The 20,055-nt window shown below is 48.2% G+C and overlaps 1 protein-coding gene across 6 annotated transcripts in view; it reads left to right on the top strand.

Moving 5' to 3' along the window:
* The window catches only part of MAP3K10 (mitogen-activated protein kinase kinase kinase 10), a 93,107-nt gene that overhangs the window by 64,231 nt on the left and 8,821 nt on the right, over positions 1-20,055 (top strand). For all 6 annotated transcript variants that reach the window (XM_077285551.1, XM_077285554.1, XM_077285549.1 and 3 more), the window contains one exon: positions 871-1,111. In XM_077285551.1, the coding sequence (XP_077141666.1) occupies positions 871-1,111 (241 nt within the window). The remainder of the gene's footprint in view (positions 1-870; positions 1,112-20,055) is intronic.

A 20,055-nucleotide genomic window follows, 5' to 3' on the forward strand; every position in this document is an offset into this window, starting at 1 on the left:
TGTTCACATATTGCAGAGTTTTTTTTCCCCAGCGTTTATTTTTTTAATGAAAAATTAAGTACCAGCAAAATCTATGAAATATCAGAAATCTTATGCACTCGCTTTTTTTTTTCCTGACTGTCTTGGAAAACTGCAGCGTTTTTAAAATCTACTGCGTTTTTTCACACATAGAAAGCAATGAAAAAGTGCAAAAATGGCGCAAAAAAATTTTTGTGACATTTTTGGTGAATAAAACTACGTACTGTAGACACCGATAAAAAACGCACTAAAAAGCAAACAAAAAGTTCAAAAGCTGCTTTTTGTAAGCAGCTTTTTTTTACTGCCAATAGAGCAGGTTTTGCCTGCAGAAAAAAATGCTGCAAAAACGCAACATGTGAACAGAGCCTTACAGTTACATCACCAATGAGATGTAATTTGGAAAGATACCGACGAGCAAAAATGTGTCATTGATACCGAAAAATCACAGTAAATATCATAGACAAAACTTTAAAGGTTATGTGCACCTATCGGACATCTTTTTTTCTTTCGATTCATGTATTTTTGCCTAAAAAATAACTTTTGTCATTAGGTTGTATTAAAATGTTGTTACCTTTTATCTGACCACCTCTGCTGTATAGAATAAAGATTCTTGAAGTGCAGACCCTAAAAAGATATGATTTATGTATGTGTGTATATATCCATCTTCATAACATGAGCACCTTCTTACAGCTCAGTCCCATTCACTTTTGTGAAGCTGATCTGCAGTACCTGACATAACCTGACGGCAGATGTGGCCTCTGACTATTGTGACATGAACTCGTACTAACCGCAGATGGTGTTTTTAATAGTCAAGTAATAAATATAATAATGTGGCTCGTGCTCCCGTGTTAGGAACTGCGTAGTCGCGAGGAGGAGCTGGTGCGTGCGGCAGAGGAGCAGAGGAATCTGGAAGAGATGCTCCGGAGAAGAGAACAAGAACTGGCAGAGCGCGAGTTTGACATTGTAGAGCGGGAGCTGAACATCATAATGTACCAGATGTATCAGGAGAAGCCCAAGGTGAAGAAACGGAAGGGGAACTTCAAGAAAAGCCGTCTGAAGCACAAGGATGGAAATCGCATCAGCTTACCCTCAGGTATGGGGAATTTAGGAGTTGGGGGAAGATAGAGTTTAGTTCATCTAAACATTATGAAAAAGCTTTCTCACTCTTCACCCACATCATCCTGAGCACTCCACCTGTCCACAGCCCTGTCATCCTATACACAGCCCTATCATCCTGAGCACTCTACCTGTCCACAGCCCTGTCATCCTATACACAGCCCTATCATCCTGAGCACTCTACCTGTCCACAGCCCTGTCATCCTATACACAGCCCTATCATCCTGAGCACTCTACCTGTCCACAGCCCTGTCATCCTATACACAGCCCTATCATCCTGAGCACTCTACCTGTCCACAGCCCTGTCATCCTATACACAGCCCTATCATCCTGAGCACTCTACCTGTCCACAGCCCTGTCATCCTATACACAGCCCTATCATCCTGAGCACTCTACCTGTCCACAGCCCTGTCATCCTATACACAGCCCTATCATCCTGAGCACTCTACCTGTCCACAGCCCTGTCATCCTATACACAGCCCTATCATCCTGAGCACTCTACCTGTCCACAGCCCTGTCATCCTATACACAATCCTATCATCCTATGCACTCCACCTGTCCACAGCCCTGTCATCCTATACACAGCCCTATCATCCTGAGCACTCTACCTGTCCGCAGCCCTGTCATCCTATACACAGCCCTATCATCCTGAGCACTTTACCTGTCCGCAGCCCTGTCATCCTATACACAGCCCTATCATCCTGAGCACTCTACCTGTCCACAGCCCTGTCATCCTATACACAGCCCTATCATCCTGAGCACTCTACCTGTCCACAGCCCTGTCATCCTATACACAGCCCTATCATCCTGAGCACTCTACCTGTCCACAGCCCTGTCATCCTATACACAGCCCTATCATCCTGAGCACTCTACCTGTCCACAGCCCTGTCATCCTATACACAGCCCTATCATCCTGAGCACTCTACCTGTCCACAGCCCTGTCATCCTATACACAGCCCTATCATCCTGAGCACTCTACCTGTCCACAGCCCTGTCATCCTATACACAGCCCTATCATCCTGAGCACTCTACCTGTCCACAGCCCTGTCATCCTATACACAGCCCTATCATCCTGAGCACTCTACCTGTCCACAGCCCTGTCATCCTATACACAGCCCTATCATCCTATGCACTCCACCTGTCCACAGCCCTGTCATCCTATACACAGCCCTATCATCCTGAGCACTCTACCTGTCCGCAGCCCTGTCATCCTATACACAGCCCTGTCATCCTGTGCGCTCCACCTGTCCCCAGCCCTGTCATCCTATACACAGCCCTGTCATCCTTTACACAGCGCTATCATCCTGAGCACTCCACCTGCCCCCAGCCCTGTCATTCTATACACAGCCACATTATCCTGCGCACGCCACCTGTCTGCATCCACATCATCCTGTACACAGCCCTGTCATCCTATACACAGCCCTATCATCCTGAGCACTCCACCTGTCCGCAGCCCTGTCATTCTATACACAGCCACATTATCCTGCGCACGCCACCTGTCCGCAGCCACATCATCCTGTACACAGCCCTGTCATTCTATACACAGCCCCATCATCCTGAGCACTCCACCTGCCCCCAGCCCTGTCATTCTATACACAGCCCCATCATCCTGAGCACTCCACCTGCCCCCAGCCCTGTCATTCTATACACAGCCACATTATCCTGCACACGCCACCTGTCCGCAGCCACATCATCCTGTACACAGCCCTGTCATCCTATACACAGCCCTATCATCCTGAGCACTCCACCTGTCCGCAGCCCTGTCATCCTATACACAGCCCTGTCATCCTATACACAGCGCTATCATCCTGTGCACTCCACCTGTCCCCAGCCCTGTTATTCTATACACAGTCACATTATCCTGCGCACGCCACCTGTCCACAGCCACATCATCCTGTACACTGCCCTGTCATCCTATACACAGCCCTATCATCCTGAGAACTCCACCTGTCCCCAGCCCTGTCATTCTATACACAGACACATTATCCTGTGCACTCCACCTGTCCCCAGCCCTGTGATTCTATACACAGCCACATCATCCTGTGCACTCCACCTGTCCGCAGCCACATCATCCTGTGTACTTCACCTGTCTGCAGCCACATCATCCTGTGTACTGCACCTGTCCGCAGCCACATCATCCTGTGTACTCCACCTGTCTGCAGCCACATCATCTTGTGTACTCCACCTGTCTGCAGCCACATCATCCTGTGCACTCCACCTGTCCACAGCCACATCATCCTGTGTACTCCACCTGTCTGCAGCCACATCATCCTGTGTACTGCACCTGTCCGCAGCCACATCATCCTGTGTACTCCACCTGTCTGCAGCCGCATCATCCTGTGTACTCCACCAGTCTGCAGCCACATCATCCTGTGCACTCCGTCCACCTGTCTGCAGCCACATCATCCTGTGCACTACACCTGTCCACAGCCACATCATCCTGTGCACTCCACCTCTCCACAGTGACATGATCCTGTGCACTCCACCTGTCCACAGTCACATCATCCTATACACAGTACCATCATCCTGTGCACTCCACCTGTCTGCAGCCACATCATCCTGTGCACGCCACCTGTCCCCAGCCCTGTCATCCTATACACAGCCCTGTCATCCTATACACAGCGCTATCATCCTGAGCACTCCACCTGTCCCCAGCCCTGTCATTCTATACACAGCCACATTATCCTGTGCACTCCACCTGTCCCCAGCCCTGTGATTCTATACACAGCCACATCATCCTGTGCACTCCACCTGTCCCCAGCCCTGTCATTCTATACACAGCCACATTATCCTGAGCACTCCACCTGTCCCCAGCCCTGTCATCCTATACACAGCCCTGTCATCCTATACACAGCGCTATCATCCTGAGCACTCCACCTGTCCCCAGCCCTGTCATTCTATACACAGCCACATTATCCTGTGCACGCCACCTGTCCGCAGCCACATCATCCTGTACACTGCCCTGTCATCCTATACACAGCCCTGTCATCCTGAGCACTCCACCTGTCCCCAGCCCTGTCATTCTATACACAGCCCTATCATCCTGAGCACTCCACCTGTCCCCAGCCCTGTCATTCTATACACAGACACATTATCCTGTGCACTCCACCTGTCCCCAGCCCTGTGATTCTATACACAGCCACATCATCCTGTGCACTCCACCTGTCCGCAGCCACATCATCCTGTGTACTTCACCTGTCTGCAGCCATATCATCCTGTGTACTGCACCTGTCCGCAGCCACATCATCCTGTGCACTCCACCTGTCTGCAGCCACATCATTTTGTGTACTCCACCTGTCTGCAGCCACATTATCCTGTGCACTCCACCTGTCCACAGCCACATCATCCTGTGAACTCCACCTGTCCGCAGCTACATCATCCTGTGTACTCCACCTGTCCACAGCCACATCATCCTGTGTACTCCACCTGTCTGCAGCCACATCATCCTGTGTACTGCACCTGTCCGCAGCCACATCATCCTGTGTACTCCACCTGTCTGCAGCCGCATCATCCTGTGTACTCCACCTGTCTGCAGCCACATCATCCTGTGCACTCCGTCCACCTGTCTGCAGCCACATCATCCTGTGCACTACACCTGTCCACAGCCACATCATCTTGTGCACTCCACCTCTCCACAGTGACATGATCCTGTGCACTCCACCTGTCCACAGTCACATCATCCTATACACAGTACCATCATCCTGTGCACTCCACCTGTCTGCAGCCACATCATCCTGTGCACTCCACCTGTCCCCAGCCCTGTCATCCTATACACAGCCACATCATCCTGTGCACTCCACCTGTTATCAGCCTCATCATACTGTGCACTCCACCTGTCCCCAGCCCTGTCATCCTATACTCAGCTTCATCATCCTGTGCACTCCACCTGGCTACAGCTGTCATCCTATACACAGCCCTATCATCCTGAGCAATCCACCTGTCTGCAGCCCTGTCATCCTATACACAGCCACATCATCCCGTGCACTCCACCTGTCCGCAGCCCTGTCATCCTATACACAGCCACATCATCCCGTGCAATCCACCTGTCTGCAGCCCTGTCATCCTATACACAGCCACATCATCCCGTGCACTCCACCTGTCCGCAGCCTTGTCAACCTATACACAGCCCTATCATCCTGAGCACTCCACCTGTCCCCAGCCCTGTCATTCTATACACAGCCACATTATCCTGTGCACTCCACCTGTCCCCAGCCCTGTGATTCTATACACAGCCACATCATCCCGTGCACTCCACCTGTCCGCAGCCCTGTCATCCTATACACAGCCACATCATCCCGTGCACTCCACCTGTCTGCAGCCCTGTCATCCTATACACAGCCACTTCATCCCGTGCACTCCACCTGTCCGCAGCCTTGTCAACCTATACACAGCCACATCATCCTGTGCACTCCACCTGTCCACAGCCCTGTCATCCTATACACAGTCACGTCATCCTGTGCACTCCACCTGGCTACAGCTGTCATCCTATACACAGCCACATCATCCTGTGCACTCCACCTGTCTGCAGCCCTGTCATCCTATAGACAGCCACATCATCCCGTGCACATTACCTGTCTGCAGCCCTGTCATCCTATACACAGCCACGTCATCCCGTACACTCCACCTGTTCGCAGCTCTATCATCCTGTGCACTCCATCTCTCTACAGTGACATGATCCTGTGCACTCCACCTGTCCACAGTCAATTATCCTGTGAACTCCTCCTGTCTGAATCCACATTATCCTGTGCACTCCACCTGTTCAGTCCCATTATCCTGTGCAGTGCTCCTGTTCTCAATCCCATTATCCTGTGCACTCCTCCTGTTCTCCGTCCCATTATCCTGTGCACTCCTCCTGTTCTCAGTCCCATTATCCTGTGCACCCCACCTGTTCTGAATTCCATTATCCTGTGCACTCCACCTGTTCTCAGTCCTATTATCCTGTGCACTCCTCCTGTTCAGTCCCATTATCCTGTGCACACCACCTGTTCAGTCCCATTATCCTGTACGCTTCACGTGTTCTCAGTCCCATTATCCTGTGCACTCCACCTGTTCTCAGTAACATTTGTTGTGGATTCTGTTTTTGGGCTCCCTCTGGTGGTTACAACTGGTACTGGGTGACTTTGGTGGGTTGCGGTCTCTGGTTTCCACCTGTCCATCTGAGGCTGGGTGTTTCCTATTTAACCTGGCTTTCCTGTCATTCCCTTACCGGCTATCAATGTATTCAGATGTGCTCAGTTTGGTTCTGACTACCTGCTTCCAGATCTCTCAGGATAAGCTAAGTTATGCTTTTCAGTTGTTTTGTTTTTTGTCCAGCTTGCTAAATATTACTCTATGCTAGTTGGAAGCTCTAGTGGGCTGAGGTGCTCCCCATGTGCCATGAGTTGGCACATGGGTGCTTGTAATCTCAGGATGGTTTTTGATTAGGGTTTTTTGCTGACCGCTCAGACCCCTTTTGTATCCTTCTGCTTTCTAGTTATAGCGGGCCTCGTTTTGCTAACTCTATTTTCATATCTATGTGCGTGCCTTCCTCTCATTTTCACCGTCAATACATGTGGGGGGCAACTATACCTTTGGGGTTTATTTCTCTGGAGGCAAGTTAGGTCTTTATTTTCTCTGCAGTGCTAGTTAGCTCTTAGGCTGGCGCGAGGCGTCTAGAATCAACGTAGGCACGCTCCCTGGCTATTTCTAGTTGTGTTTGTCAGGAGTAGGGCAGCGGTCAGCCCAGGTTCCATCACCCTAGAGCTCGTCCGTTATTTGAGTTATTTTTTGCTTGTCCAGTGCGATCCCCTAGCCATTGGGATCCATAACAGTATAGCCGGCCCACAAAGTGTTAATTGTTTGGGCTGAAGCAGGAGAAAAAGAAGTGTTGAAGGGAAATTTTTTTTTTTTTTTTCCCTCCCTCAGAGTTTTGCTGCCTAGCCTTTAATTGCTGTCTAGCTGCTTCTTACCTCCTCTTAACCCTTGAATGGCTCTGACCTTAGCTGTTTAATATGGATGTCCAGAGTTTGGCTTCCAGCCTGAATAATCTCGCTGCAAAAGTTCAAAACATACAGGATTTTGTTGTTCACACTCCTATGTCTGAACCTAGAATTCCTATTCCAGAGTTTTTTTCTGGAGATAGATCTACCTTCCTGAATTTCAGGAACAATTGCAAATTGTTTCTTTCTTTGAAATCTCGCTCCTCTGGAGACCCTGCTCAGCAGGTCAAGATTGTAATATCTTTCCTGCGGGGCGACCCTCAGAATTGGGCATTTGCATTGGCACCAGGGGATCCTGCATTGCTCAGTGTGGATGCGTTTTTTCTGGCACTGGGATTGCTCTATGAGGAACCTAACCTGGAGATTCAGGCTGAAAAGGCTTTATTAGCCCTCTCTCAGGGGCATGATGAAGCGGAAGTATATTGTCAAAAATTTCGGAAATGGTCGGTACTTACTCAGTGGAATGAGTGCGCCCTGGCTGCAAACTTCAGAGATGGTCTTTCTGAGGCCATTAAGGATATTATGGTGGGGTTCCCTGCGCCTACAGGTCTGAATGAGTCTATGACTATGGCCATTCAGATTGATCGGCGTTTGCGGGAGCGCAAACCTGTGCACCAGTTGGCGGTGTCTTCTGAACAGGCACCTGAGACTATGCAATGTGATAGAATTCAGTCCAGAAGTGAACGGCAAAATTATAGGCGGAAAAACGGATTGTGTTTTTATTGTGGTGATTCAGCTCATGTTATATCAGCATGCTCTAAACGCACAAAAAAGGTTGATAAATCTTTTGCCATTAGTACTCTGCAGTCTAAGTTCATTTTGTCTGTAACTCTGATTTGTTCACTGTCATCCATTTCCGTCGATGCTTATGTGGATTCGGGCGCTGCCCTGAGTCTTATGGATTGGTCATTTGCCAAACGCTGCGGTTTTAGTCTGGAGCCTCTGGAAGTTCCTATTCCTTTGAAGGGAATTGACTCTACACCATTGGCTATGAATAAACCGCAGTACTGGACACAAGTGACCATGCGCATGACTCCCGTTCATCAGGAGGTGATTCGCTTCCTTGTACTGTATAATTTACATGATGTACTAGTGCTTGGTCTGCCATGGTTACAAACTCATAATCCAGTCCTGGATTGGAAAACAATGTCTGTGTTAAGCTGGGGATGTCAGGGGGTTCATGATTATGCACCTCTGATTTCAATCGCTTCATCTACTCCTTCTGAGGTCCCTGCGTTTTTGTCTGACTATCGGGATGTTTTTGAGGAGCCTAAGCTCAATTCCCTCCCTCCTCATAGGGATTGTGACTGTGCTATAGAATTAATTCCTGGCAGTAAGTTCCCTAAGGGTCGTTTATTTAATCTGTCAGTGCCAGAGCATACTGCTATGCGGAATTATATTAAGGAGTCCTTGGAAAAGGGACATATTCGTCCATCTTTGTCCCCTCTGGGAGCAGGTTTTTTTTTCGTGGCTAAAAAAGATGGCTCCCTGAGGCCTTGTATAGATTATCGCCTTCTGAATAAGATTACAGTCAAATATCAGTATCCATTGCCATTATTGACTGATTTGTTTGCTCGCATTAAGGGGGCTAGGTGGTTCACTAAGATAGATCTTCGCGGTGCGTATAATCTTGTGCGGATAAAGCAGGGTGATGAGTGGAAAACCGCATTTAATACGCCTGAGGGCCATTTTGAGTATTTGGTAATGCCTTTTGGACTTTCTAATGCTCCTTCAGTCTTTCAGTCCTTTATGCACAATATTTTCCGTGAATATCTGGATAAGTTTATGATTGTGTATTTGGATGATATTTTGGTGTTTTCTGATGACTGGGAGTCTCATGTTCTACAGGTCAGGAAGGTGTTTTAAGTCCTGCGGGCCAATTCTCTGTTTGTGAAGGGCTCGAAATGTCTCTTCGGAGTCCAGAAGATTTCTTTTTTGGGGTACATTTTTTTCTCCTTCTACTATTGAGATGGATCCCGTCAAGGTTCAGGCGATTTGTGACTGGACACAACCTACATCTGTTAAGAGTCTTCAGAGGTTCTTGGGTTTTGCTAATTTTTATCGTCGGTTCATTGCTAATTTTTCCAGTGTTGTTAAACCTTTGACTGATTTGACTAAAACGGGTGCTGATGTTGCTAATTGGTCTCCTACGGCTGTGGAGGCCTTTCAGGAACTTAAGCGCCGGTTTTCTTCTGCTCCTGTGTTATGTCAACCAGATGTTTCACTTCCTTTTCAGGTTGAGGTTGATGCTTCCGAGATTGGAGCGGGGGCGGTTTTGTCACAGAGAAGTTCCGATGGCTCGGTGATGAAGCCATGTGCGTTCTTTTCTAGAAAATTCTCGCCCGCCGAGCGCAATTATGATGTGGGTAATCGGGAGCTTTTGGCCATGAAGTGGGCATTTGAGGAGTGGCGTCATTGGCTTGAGGGTGCTAGACATCGTGTGGTGGTCTTGACTGATCACAAAAATCTGATTTACCTTGAGTCTGCCAGGCGTCTGAATCCTAGACAGGCTCGTTGGTCGTTGTTTTTTTCTCGTTTCAATTTTGTGGTTTCATACCTGCCAGGTTCAAAGAATGTGAAGGCAGATGCTCTTTCCAGGAGTTTTGTGCCTGACTCTCCTGGAGACTCTGGGCCTACTGGTATCCTTAGGGATGGGGTAATATTGTCCGCCGTCTCCCCAGACTTGCGTCGTGCATTGCAGGAGTTACAGGCGGATAAACCTGATCGTTGTCCACCAGAAAGACTGTTTGTTCCGGATGATTGGACCAGTAGAGTCATCTCCGAGGTCCATTCTTCTGTGTTGGCTGGTCATCCGGGAATATTTGGTACTAGAGACTTGGTGGCCAGGTCTTTTTGGTGGCCTTCCTTGTCAAGGGATGTGCGCACCTTCGTGCAGTCTTGTGAAGTGTGTGCTCGGGCTAAGCCTTGCTGTTCTCGGGCCAGTGGGTGGTTGTTATCCTTGCCTATCCCGAAGAGGCCTTGGACGCACATTTCCATGGATTTTATTTCAGATCTCCCTGTCTCACAGAAAATGTCCGTTATCTGGGTTGTGTGTGACCGCTTTTCTAAGATGGTTCATTTGGTACCCTTGCCTAAGTTGCCTTCCTCCTCTGAGTTGGTCCCTTTATTTTTTCAGAACGTGGTGCGTTTGCATGGGATTCCGGAGATTATCGTTTCTGACAGGGGATCCCAGTTTGTGTCTAGATTTTGGCGGACGTTTTGTGCTAAGATGGGCATTAATTTGTCTTTCTCGTCTGCATTCCATCCTCAGATGAATGGCCAGACGGAGCGAACTAATCAGACCTTGGAAACTTATTTAAGGTGTTTTGTTTCTGCTGATCAAGATGACTGGGTTGCCTTTTTGCCACTGGCCGAATTTGCCCTTAATAATCGGGCTAGTTCTGCTACTTTGGTTTCTCCTTTCTTTTGTAATTCGGGGTTTCATCCTCGTTTTTCCTCTGGTCAGGTGGAGCCTTCGGATTGTCCTGGAGTGGACGTGGTGGTGGACAGGCTACATCAGATTTGGAATCAGGTGGTGGACAATTTGAAGTTGTCTCAGGAGAAGGCTCAGCAGTTTGCTAATCGCCGTCGCCGCGTGGGTCCCCGACTTCGTGTTGGGGACTTGGTGTGGTTGTCTTCTCGTTTTGTCCCTATGAAGGTCTCTTCTCCCAAGTTCAAGCCTCGGTTCATCGGTCCTTATAAGATCTTGGAGATTCTTAACCCTGTATCTTTTCGTTTGGATCTCCCAGCATCGTTTGCTATTCATAACGTGTTCCATCGGTCATTATTGCGGAGGTATGAGGTGCCCGTTGTTCCTTCGGTTGAGCCTCCTGCTCCGGTGCTGGTGGAGGGAGAATTGGAGTATGTTGTTGAGAAGATCTTGGATTCTCGTGTTTCCAGACGTAAACTCCAGTATTTGGTTAAGTGGAAGGGTTATGGTCAGGAGGATAATTCCTGGGTGGTCGCCTCTGATGTTCATGCGACTGATTTGGTCCGCGCCTTCCATAGAGCTCATCCTGATCGCCCTGGGGGTTCTCGTGAGGGTTCGGTGACCCCTCCTCAAGGGGGGGGGGGTACTGTTGTGGATTCTGTTTTTGGGCTCCCTCTGGTGGTTACAACTGGTACTGGGTGACTTTGGTGGGTTGCGGTCTCTTGTTTCCACCTGTCCATCTGAGGCTGGGTGTTTCCTATTTAACCTGGCTTTCCTGTCATTCCCTTGCCGGCTATCAATGTATTCAGATGTGCTCAGTTTGGTTCTGACTACCTGCTTCCAGATCTCTCAGGATAAGCTAAGTTATGCTTTTCAGTTGTTTTGTTTTTTGTCCAGCTTGCTAAATATTACTCTATGCTAGTTGGAAGCTCTAGTGGGCTGAGGTGCTCCCCATGTGCCATGAGTTGGCACATGGGTGCTTGTAATCTCAGGATGGTTTTTGATTAGGGTTTTTTGCTGACCGCTCAGACCCCTTTTGTATCCTTCTGCTTTCTAGTTATAGCGGGCCTCGTTTTGCTAACTCTATTTTCATATCTATGTGCGTGCCTTCCTCTCATTTTCACCGTCAATACATGTGGGGGGCAACTATACCTTTGGGGTTTATTTCTCTGGAGGCAAGTTAGGTCTTTATTTTCTCTGCAGTGCTAGTTAGCTCTTAGGCTGGCGCGAGGCGTCTAGAATCAACGTAGGCACGCTCCCTGGCTATTTCTAGTTGTGTTTGTCAGGAGTAGGGCAGCGGTCAGCCCAGGTTCCATCACCCTAGAGCTCGTCCGTTATTTGAGTTATTTTTTGCTTGTCCAGTGCGATCCCCTAGCCATTGGGATCCATAACAAACATTATCCTGTGCACTCCACCTGTTCTCAGTCCCATTTGTTATGACCCCAATGGCGAGGGTCTCAGAGGAACGTGGAAGTCTGCAGAATACAAAAATCCAGCTCATAGGGCAGTGGTAACTGGGTTGACCATATATCTACTCCTAACGCCAACACTAGAAGTAGCCGGGGATCATTCCTACGTTGATTCTAGATGACACGCGCCAGCCGGAGAATCTAGCTACCCCTAGTAGAGGAAAACAAAGACCTTTCTTGCCTCCAGAGAAGGGGACCCCAAAGCTGGATAGAAGCCCCCCACAAATAATGACGGTGAGGTAAGAGGAAATGACAAACACAGAAATGAACCAGGTTTAGCACAGAGAGGCCCGCTTACTGATAGCAGAATAAAGAAAGGTAACTTATATGGTCAACAAAAACCCTATCAAAATCCACACTGGAAATTCAAGAACCCCCGAACCGTCTAACGGTCCGGGGGGAGAACACCAGCCCCCTAGAGCTTCCAGAAAAGGTCAGGATATAGATTAGGAACAAGCTGGACAAAAATACAAAACCAAAACAAATAGCAAAAAGCAAAAGGCAGACTTAGCTGATATAACTGGAACCAGGATCAGTAGACAAGAGCACAGCAGACTAGCTCTGATAACTACGTTGCCAGGCATTGAACTGAAGGTCCAGGGAGCTTATATAGCAACACCCCTAACTAACGACCCAGGTGCGGATAAAAGGAATGACAGAAAAACCAGAGTCAAAAAACTAGTAACCACTAGAGGGAGCAAAAAGCAAATTCACAACAGTACCCCTTCCTTAGTGAGGGGTCACCGAACCCTCACCACGACCACCAGGGCGATCAGGATGAGCGGCATGAAAGGCACGAACTAAATCGGCCGCATGAACATCAGAGGCGACCACCCAGGAATTATCCTCCTGACCATAGCCCTTCCACTTGACCAGGTACTGAAGCCTCCGCCTGGAGAGGCGAGAATCCAAGATCTTCTCCACCACGTACTCCAACTCGCCCTCAACCAACACCGGAGCAGGAGGCTCAGCAGAAGGAACTACAGGCACAATGTACCGCCGCAACAAGGACCTATGAAATACATTGTGAATAGCAAACGACACAGGAAGATCCAGACGAAAAGATACAGGATTAAGGATTTCCAATATCTTGTAAGGCCCAATAAAACGAGGTTTAAATTTGGGAGAGGAGACCTTCATAGGAACAAAGCGGGAAGAAAGCCACACCAAATCCCCAACGCGTAGTCGGGGACCCACACCGCGGCGGCGGTTGGCAAAGCGCTGAGCCTTCTCCTGTGACAACTTCAAGTTGTCCACCACATGATTCCAGATCTGCTGCAACCTATCCACCACAGAATCCACCCCAGGACAGTCAGAAGGCTCCACATGACCCAAAGAAAAGCGAGGATGGAAACCAGAGTTGCAGAAAAAAGGCGAAACCAAGGTGGCGGAACTAGCCCGATTATTAAGGGCAAACTCAGCCAACGGCAAGAATGTCACCCAATCGTCCTGATCAGCAGAGACAAAACACCTCAAATAAGCCTCCAAAGTCTGATTGGTTCGCTCCGTCTGTCCATTAGTCTGAGGATGGAAAGCAGACGAAAACGACAAATCAATGCCCATCCTACTACAAAAGGATCGCCAGAACCTGGAAACGAACTGGGATCCTCTGTCTGACACAATATTCTCAGGGATGCCGTGCAAACGAACCACGTTCTGGAAAAACACAGGAACCAGATCGGAAGAGGAAGGCAGCTTAGGCAAAGGAACCAAATGGACCATCTTGGAGAAGCGATCACATATCACCCAGATAACGGACATGCCCTGAGATAGCGGAAGATCAGAAATGAAATCCATGGAGATATGTGTCCAAGGTCTCTTCGGGACAGGCAAGGGCAAGAGCAAACCGCTGGCACGAGAACAGCAAGGCTTAGCTCGAGCACAAGTCCCACAGGACTGCACAAATGACCGCACATCCCTTGACAAGGAAGGCCACCAAAAGGACCTGGCCACCAGATCTCTGGTGCCAAAAATTCCCGGGTGACCTGCCAACACCGAGGAATGAACCTCGGAAATGACTCTGCTGGTCCACTTATCCGGGACAAACAGTCTGTCAGGTGGACAAGACTCAGGCCTATCAGCCTGAAATCTCTGCAACACCCGTCGCAGATCCGGAGAAATAGCTGACAAGATAACTCCATCTTTAAGAATACCAACAGGATCAGCGACTCCAGGAGCATCAGGCACAAAGCTCCTAGAAAGAGCATCGGCCTTCACATTCTTTGAACCTGGCAAATACGAGACAACAAAATCAAAGCGGGAGAAAAACAATGACCAGCGGGCCTGTCTCGGATTAAGGCGTTTAGCAGACTCGAGATACATCAGATTTTTGTGATCAGTCAAGACCACCACACGATGCTTAGCACCCTCGAGCCAATGACGCCACTCCTCAAATGCCCATTTCATGGCCAACAACTCCCGATTGCCCACATCATAATTTCGCTCGGCAGGCGAAAACTTCCTAGAGAAAAAGGCACAAGGTTTCATAACAGAGCAACCAGGGCCTCTCTGCGACAAAACGGCCCCTGCCCCAATCTCCGAAGCATCCACCTCAACCTGAAAGGGAAGTGAGACGTCAGGCTGGCACAAAACAGGCGCCGAAGTAAACCGGCGTTTCAACTCCTGGAAAGCCTCCACGGCAGCAGGAGCCCAGTTAGCTACATCGGAGCCCTTCTTGGTCATATCCGTCAAAGGTTTCACAATGCTAGAAAAATTAGCGATAAAACGACGGTAGAAGTTAGCGAAGCCCAAGAACTTCTGAAGACTCTTAACTGACGAGGGCTGAGTCCAATCAAGAATAGCTCGGACCTTGACTGGGTCCATCTCCACAGCAGAAGGGGAAAAAATGAACCCCAAAAAGGGAACCTTCTGTACACCAAAGAGACACTTTGAGCCCTTGACAAACAAAGAATTTTCACGCAAAATTTTAAAGACCAACCTGACCTGCTCCACATGCGAATCCCAATTATCAGAAAAAACCAAAATATCGTCCAGATAAACAATCAAAAATTTATCCAGATACTTCCGGAAAATGTCATGCATAAAGGACTGAAAAACTGAAGGCGCATTGGAGAGCCCAAAAGGCATCACCAAGTACTCAAAATGACCTTCGGGCGTATTGAATGCGGTTTTCCATTCATCACCTTGCTTAATGCGCACAAGGTTGTACGCACCACGAAGGTCTATCTTGGTGAACCACTTGGCACCCTTAATCCGGGCAAACAAGTCAGACAACAGCGGTAAAGGATACTGAAATTTGACAGTGATCTTATTTAAAAGCCGATAATCAATACAAGGTCTTAAAGATCTGTCCTTTTTTGCCACAAAAAAGAATCCCGCACCAAGAGGGGAAGAAGACGGACGAATATGTCCTTTTTCCAGAGACTCCTTGATATATGAACGCATAGCGGTATGTTCAGGTACCGACAGATTAAACAGTCTTCCCTTAGGAAATTTACTGCCTGGGATCAAATCTATAGCACAGTCACAGTCCCTATGAGGAGGCAGTGCACTGGACTCAGACTCACTGAAGACATCCTGATAATCAGACAAATACTCCGGAACTTCCGAAGGCGTAGAAGAAGCAATAGACACAGGCAGGGAATCCTCATGAATACCACGACAGCCCCAACTTGAGACTGACATAGCCTTCCAGTCCAGGACTGGATTATGGGTCTGTAACCATGGCAGCCCTAAAACGACCAAATCATGCATTTTATGTAAAACCAGGAAACGTATCACCTCGCGGTGTTCAGGAGTCATGCACATGGTAACCTGAGTCCAATACTGCGGTTTATTTGCTGCCAATGGTGTAGCATCAATACCCCTAAGAGGAATAGGATTTTCTAATGGTTCAAGAGTAAATCCACAGCGCTTAGCAAATGAGAGATCCATGAGACTCAGGGCAGCACCTGAATCTACAAACGCCATGACAGGATAAGATGACAGTGAGCAAATCAAAGTTACAGACAGAATAAATTTAGGTTGCAAATTACCAACGGTGACAGGACTAACAACCTTAGCTATACGTTTAGAGCATGCTGAGATAACATGTGTAGAATCACCACAGTAGTAGCACAAGCCATTCCGGCGTCTATGAATTTTCCGCTCATTTCTAGTCAGGATTCTATCACATTGCATTAAATCAGGTGTCTGTTCAGACAACACCATGAGGGAATTTGCGGTTTTTCTATCACATTGCACCGAATTAGGTGTCTGTTCAGACAACACCATGAGGGAATTTGCGGTTTTGCGCTCCCGCAACCGCCGGTCAATTTGAATAGCCAGTGCCATAGTATCATTCAGACCTGTGGGAATGGGAAAACCCACCATAACATTCTTAATGGCTTCAGAAAGGCCATTTCTAAAATTAGCGGCCAGTGCACACTCGTTCCAATGTGTCAGCACGGACCATTTCCGAAATTTTTGGCAATACACTTCAGCCTCGTCCTGCCCCTGAGACATAGACAGCAAGGCCTTTTCTGCCTGAATCTCAAGATTGGGTTCCTCATAAAGTAAACCGAGCGCCAGAAAAAACGCATCAAGATCAGCCAATGCCGGATCTCCTGGCGCCAGCGAAAAAGCCCAATCCTGAGGGTCGCCCCGTAAGAACGAAATAACAATTTTTACTTGCTGAGCAGAATCTCCTGATGAACAGGGTCTCAGGGACAAAAACAATTTACAATTATTCACGAAATTCCTAAACTTAAACCTGTCTCCGGAAAACAGTTCAGGAATCGGTATTTTAGGTTCTGACCTAGGATTTCTGATAACATAGTCTTGTATGCCCTGCACACGAGTAGCCAGCTGGTCCACACTTGTAATCAAGGTCTGGACATTCATGTCTGCAGCAAGCATAGCCACTCTGAGGTAAAGGGGAAGGAGGAGAAAAAAAAAAAAAAAACTCAGAATCTTCTTTCTTATAATCCCTCTTCTGCAATGCATTAAACATTTAATACTGGCCTGGCAAACTGTTATGACCCCAATGGCGAGGGTCTCAGAGGAACGTGGAAGTCTGCAGAATACAAAAATCCAGCTCATAGGGCAGTGGTAACTGGGTTGACCATATATCTACTCCTAACGCCAACACTAGAAGTAGCCGGGGATCATTCCTACGTTGATTCTAGATGACACGCGCCAGCCGGAGAATCTAGCTACCCCTAGTAGAGGAAAACAAAGACCTTTCTTGCCTCCAGAGAAGGGGACCCCAAAGCTGGATAGAAGCCCCCCACAAATAATGACGGTGAGGTAAGAGGAAATGACAAACACAGAAATGAACCAGGTTTAGCACAGAGAGGCCCGCTTACTGATAGCAGAATAAAGAAAGGTAACTTATATGGTCAACAAAAACCCTATCAAAATCCACACTGGAAATTCAAGAACCCCCGAACCGTCTAACGGTCCGGGGGGAGAACACCAGCCCCCTAGAGCTTCCAGAAAAGGTCAGGATATAGATTAGGAACAAGCTGGACAAAAATACAAAACCAAAACAAATAGCAAAAAGCAAAAGGCAGACTTAGCTGATATAACTGGAACCAGGATCAGTAGACAAGAGCACAGCAGACTAGCTCTGATAACTACGTTGCCAGGCATTGAACTGAAGGTCCAGGGAGCTTATATAGCAACACCCCTAACTAACGACCCAGGTGCGGATAAAAGGAATGACAGAAAAACCAGAGTCAAAAAACTAGTAACCACTAGAGGGAGCAAAAAGCAAATTCACAACACCCATTATCCTGTGCACTCCTCCTGTTCTCAATCCCATTATCCTGTGCACTCCACCTGTTCTCAATCCTATTATCCTGTGTACTCTGTTGTGAATTCCGTTCTCGGGCTCCCTCCTGTGGTCATGAGTGGTACTGTGTGAGTTGTTCTTGGGCTCCCTCTGGTGGCCTTTAGCGATATGGCTGGGCTCAGCTGTTTCATCTCCTGCTAGGCTGGGCCTATTTAACTCACCTGGACCTTTACTTGTCGCCTGCTGTCGGTGTATTCAGTCCTGATCCTGTACTCTCCTGAATATTCCTTGTGACCAGTCTCCTGCTATGAGAAGCTAAGTTTGCTTGTTCAGGTTCTCATTATTTCCTTGAAAACGTTTCTCATTATATTATGAGTTCAGCCCAGCTTGCTTTCATGTGATTTTTTTGCTTGCTGGTTAGTTCTGGGGTGCAGAGTGCGCCCCTCACATCGTGAGTCGGTGTGGGGGTTCTTGTATTCTCTGCGTGGTTTACTTTTGATAGTTTTTGTACTGACCGCACAGACACCTATCTTTATCTGCCTATCTAGTAGTAGCGGGCCTCATTTGCTAAACCTGTTTCATCTCTACGTTTGTGTTTTCCCCTTAACTCACCGTTATTATTTGTGGGGGGCTATCTATAACTTTGGGGATATTTCTCTGAGGCAAGTGAGGTCTTTGCTTTCTCTCTAGGGGTAGTCAGTTTCTCAGGCTGTGACGAGGCGTCTAGGTTTTCAGGTAACGCTCCACAGCTGCCTTTAGTGTGTTTGGATAGGATCAGGATTGCGGTCAGTATAGCTTCCACATCCCCAGAACTTGTCCTATATATTCAGGGTATATGTGTCAGGTCAGTTTGAGATCCTACCACCAGGATCATAACAGTACTCCACCTGTTCTCAGTCCCATTATCCTGTGTAATCCACCTGTTCTCAATCCTTTTATACTGTGCACTCCACCTGTTTTCAGTCCCATTATCCTGTGCACTCCTCCTGTTCTCAATCCCTTTATCCTGTACACTCCACCTGTTCTCAGTCCCATTATCCTGTGCACTCCTCCTGTTCTCAGTCCCATTATCTTGTGCACTCCTCCTGTTCTCAGTCCCATTATCTTGTGCACTCCTCCTGTTCTCAGTCCCATTATCCCATGCACTCCACCTGTTCTCAGTCCCATTATCCTGTGCATCCTCCTGTTTTCAGTCCCATTATCCCGTGCACTCCTCCTGTTCTCAGTCCCATTATCCCGTGCACTCCTCCTGTTCTCAGTCCCATTATCTTGTGCACTCCTCCTGTTCTCAGTCCCATTATCCCGTGCACTCCACCTGTTCTCAGTCCCATTATCCTGTGCATCCTCCTGTTCTCATTCCCATTATCCTGTGCACTCCTCCTGTTCTCAGTCCCATTATCCCGTGCACTCCTCCTGTTCTCAGTCCCATTATCCTGTGAACTCCACCTGTTCAGTCCCATTATCCTGTGCACTCCTCCTGTTCTCAGTCCCATTATCCCGTGCACTCCTCCTGTTCTCAGTCCCATTATCCTGTGCACTCCACGTGTTCTCAGTCCCATTATCCTGTGCACTCCACGTGTTCTCAGTCCCATTATCCCGTGCACTCCTCCTGTTCTCAGTCCAATTATCCTGTGCACTCCTCCTGTTCTCAGTCCCATTATCCCATGCACTCCACCTGTTCTCAGTCCCATTATCCTGTGCACTCCACCTGTTCTCAGTCCCATTATCCTGTGCACTCCTCATGTTCTCAGTCCCATTATCCTGTGCACTCCTGTTCTCAGTCCCATTATCCTGTGCACTCCTGTTCTCAGTCCCATTATCCTGTGCACTCCTCATGTTCTCAGTCCCATTATCCCGTGCACTCCTCCTGTTCTCAGTCCCATTATCCTGTGCACTCCACCTGTTCTCAGTCCCATTATCCTGTGCACTCCTCCTGTTCTCAGTCCCATTATCCGGTGCACTCCACCTGTTCTCAGTCCCATTATCCGGTGCACTCCACCTGTTCTCAGTCCCATTATCCGGTGCACTCCACCTGTTCTCAGTCCCATTATCCTGTGCACTCCACCTGTTCTCAGTCCCATTATCCTGTGCACTCGTCCTGTTCTCAGTACCATTATACTGTAAATTCCACCACTCTAAAACACACATTATCCCAGACACTATTGTACTCCTGCATCTCCACCTCTGTATAGTGACTTTACCACGTGGCGCTGACCTCTTTACACACATCATGCTGTGCACTCCACCTCTGTATACCAACATTATCCTGAGCACTCCACCTCTCTATACCAACATTATCTTGTGCACGTG

The sequence above is a fragment of the Ranitomeya variabilis genome, chromosome 2, assembly GCF_051348905.1.
Source record: "Ranitomeya variabilis isolate aRanVar5 chromosome 2, aRanVar5.hap1, whole genome shotgun sequence".
NCBI lineage: Eukaryota > Metazoa > Chordata > Amphibia > Anura > Dendrobatidae > Ranitomeya > Ranitomeya variabilis.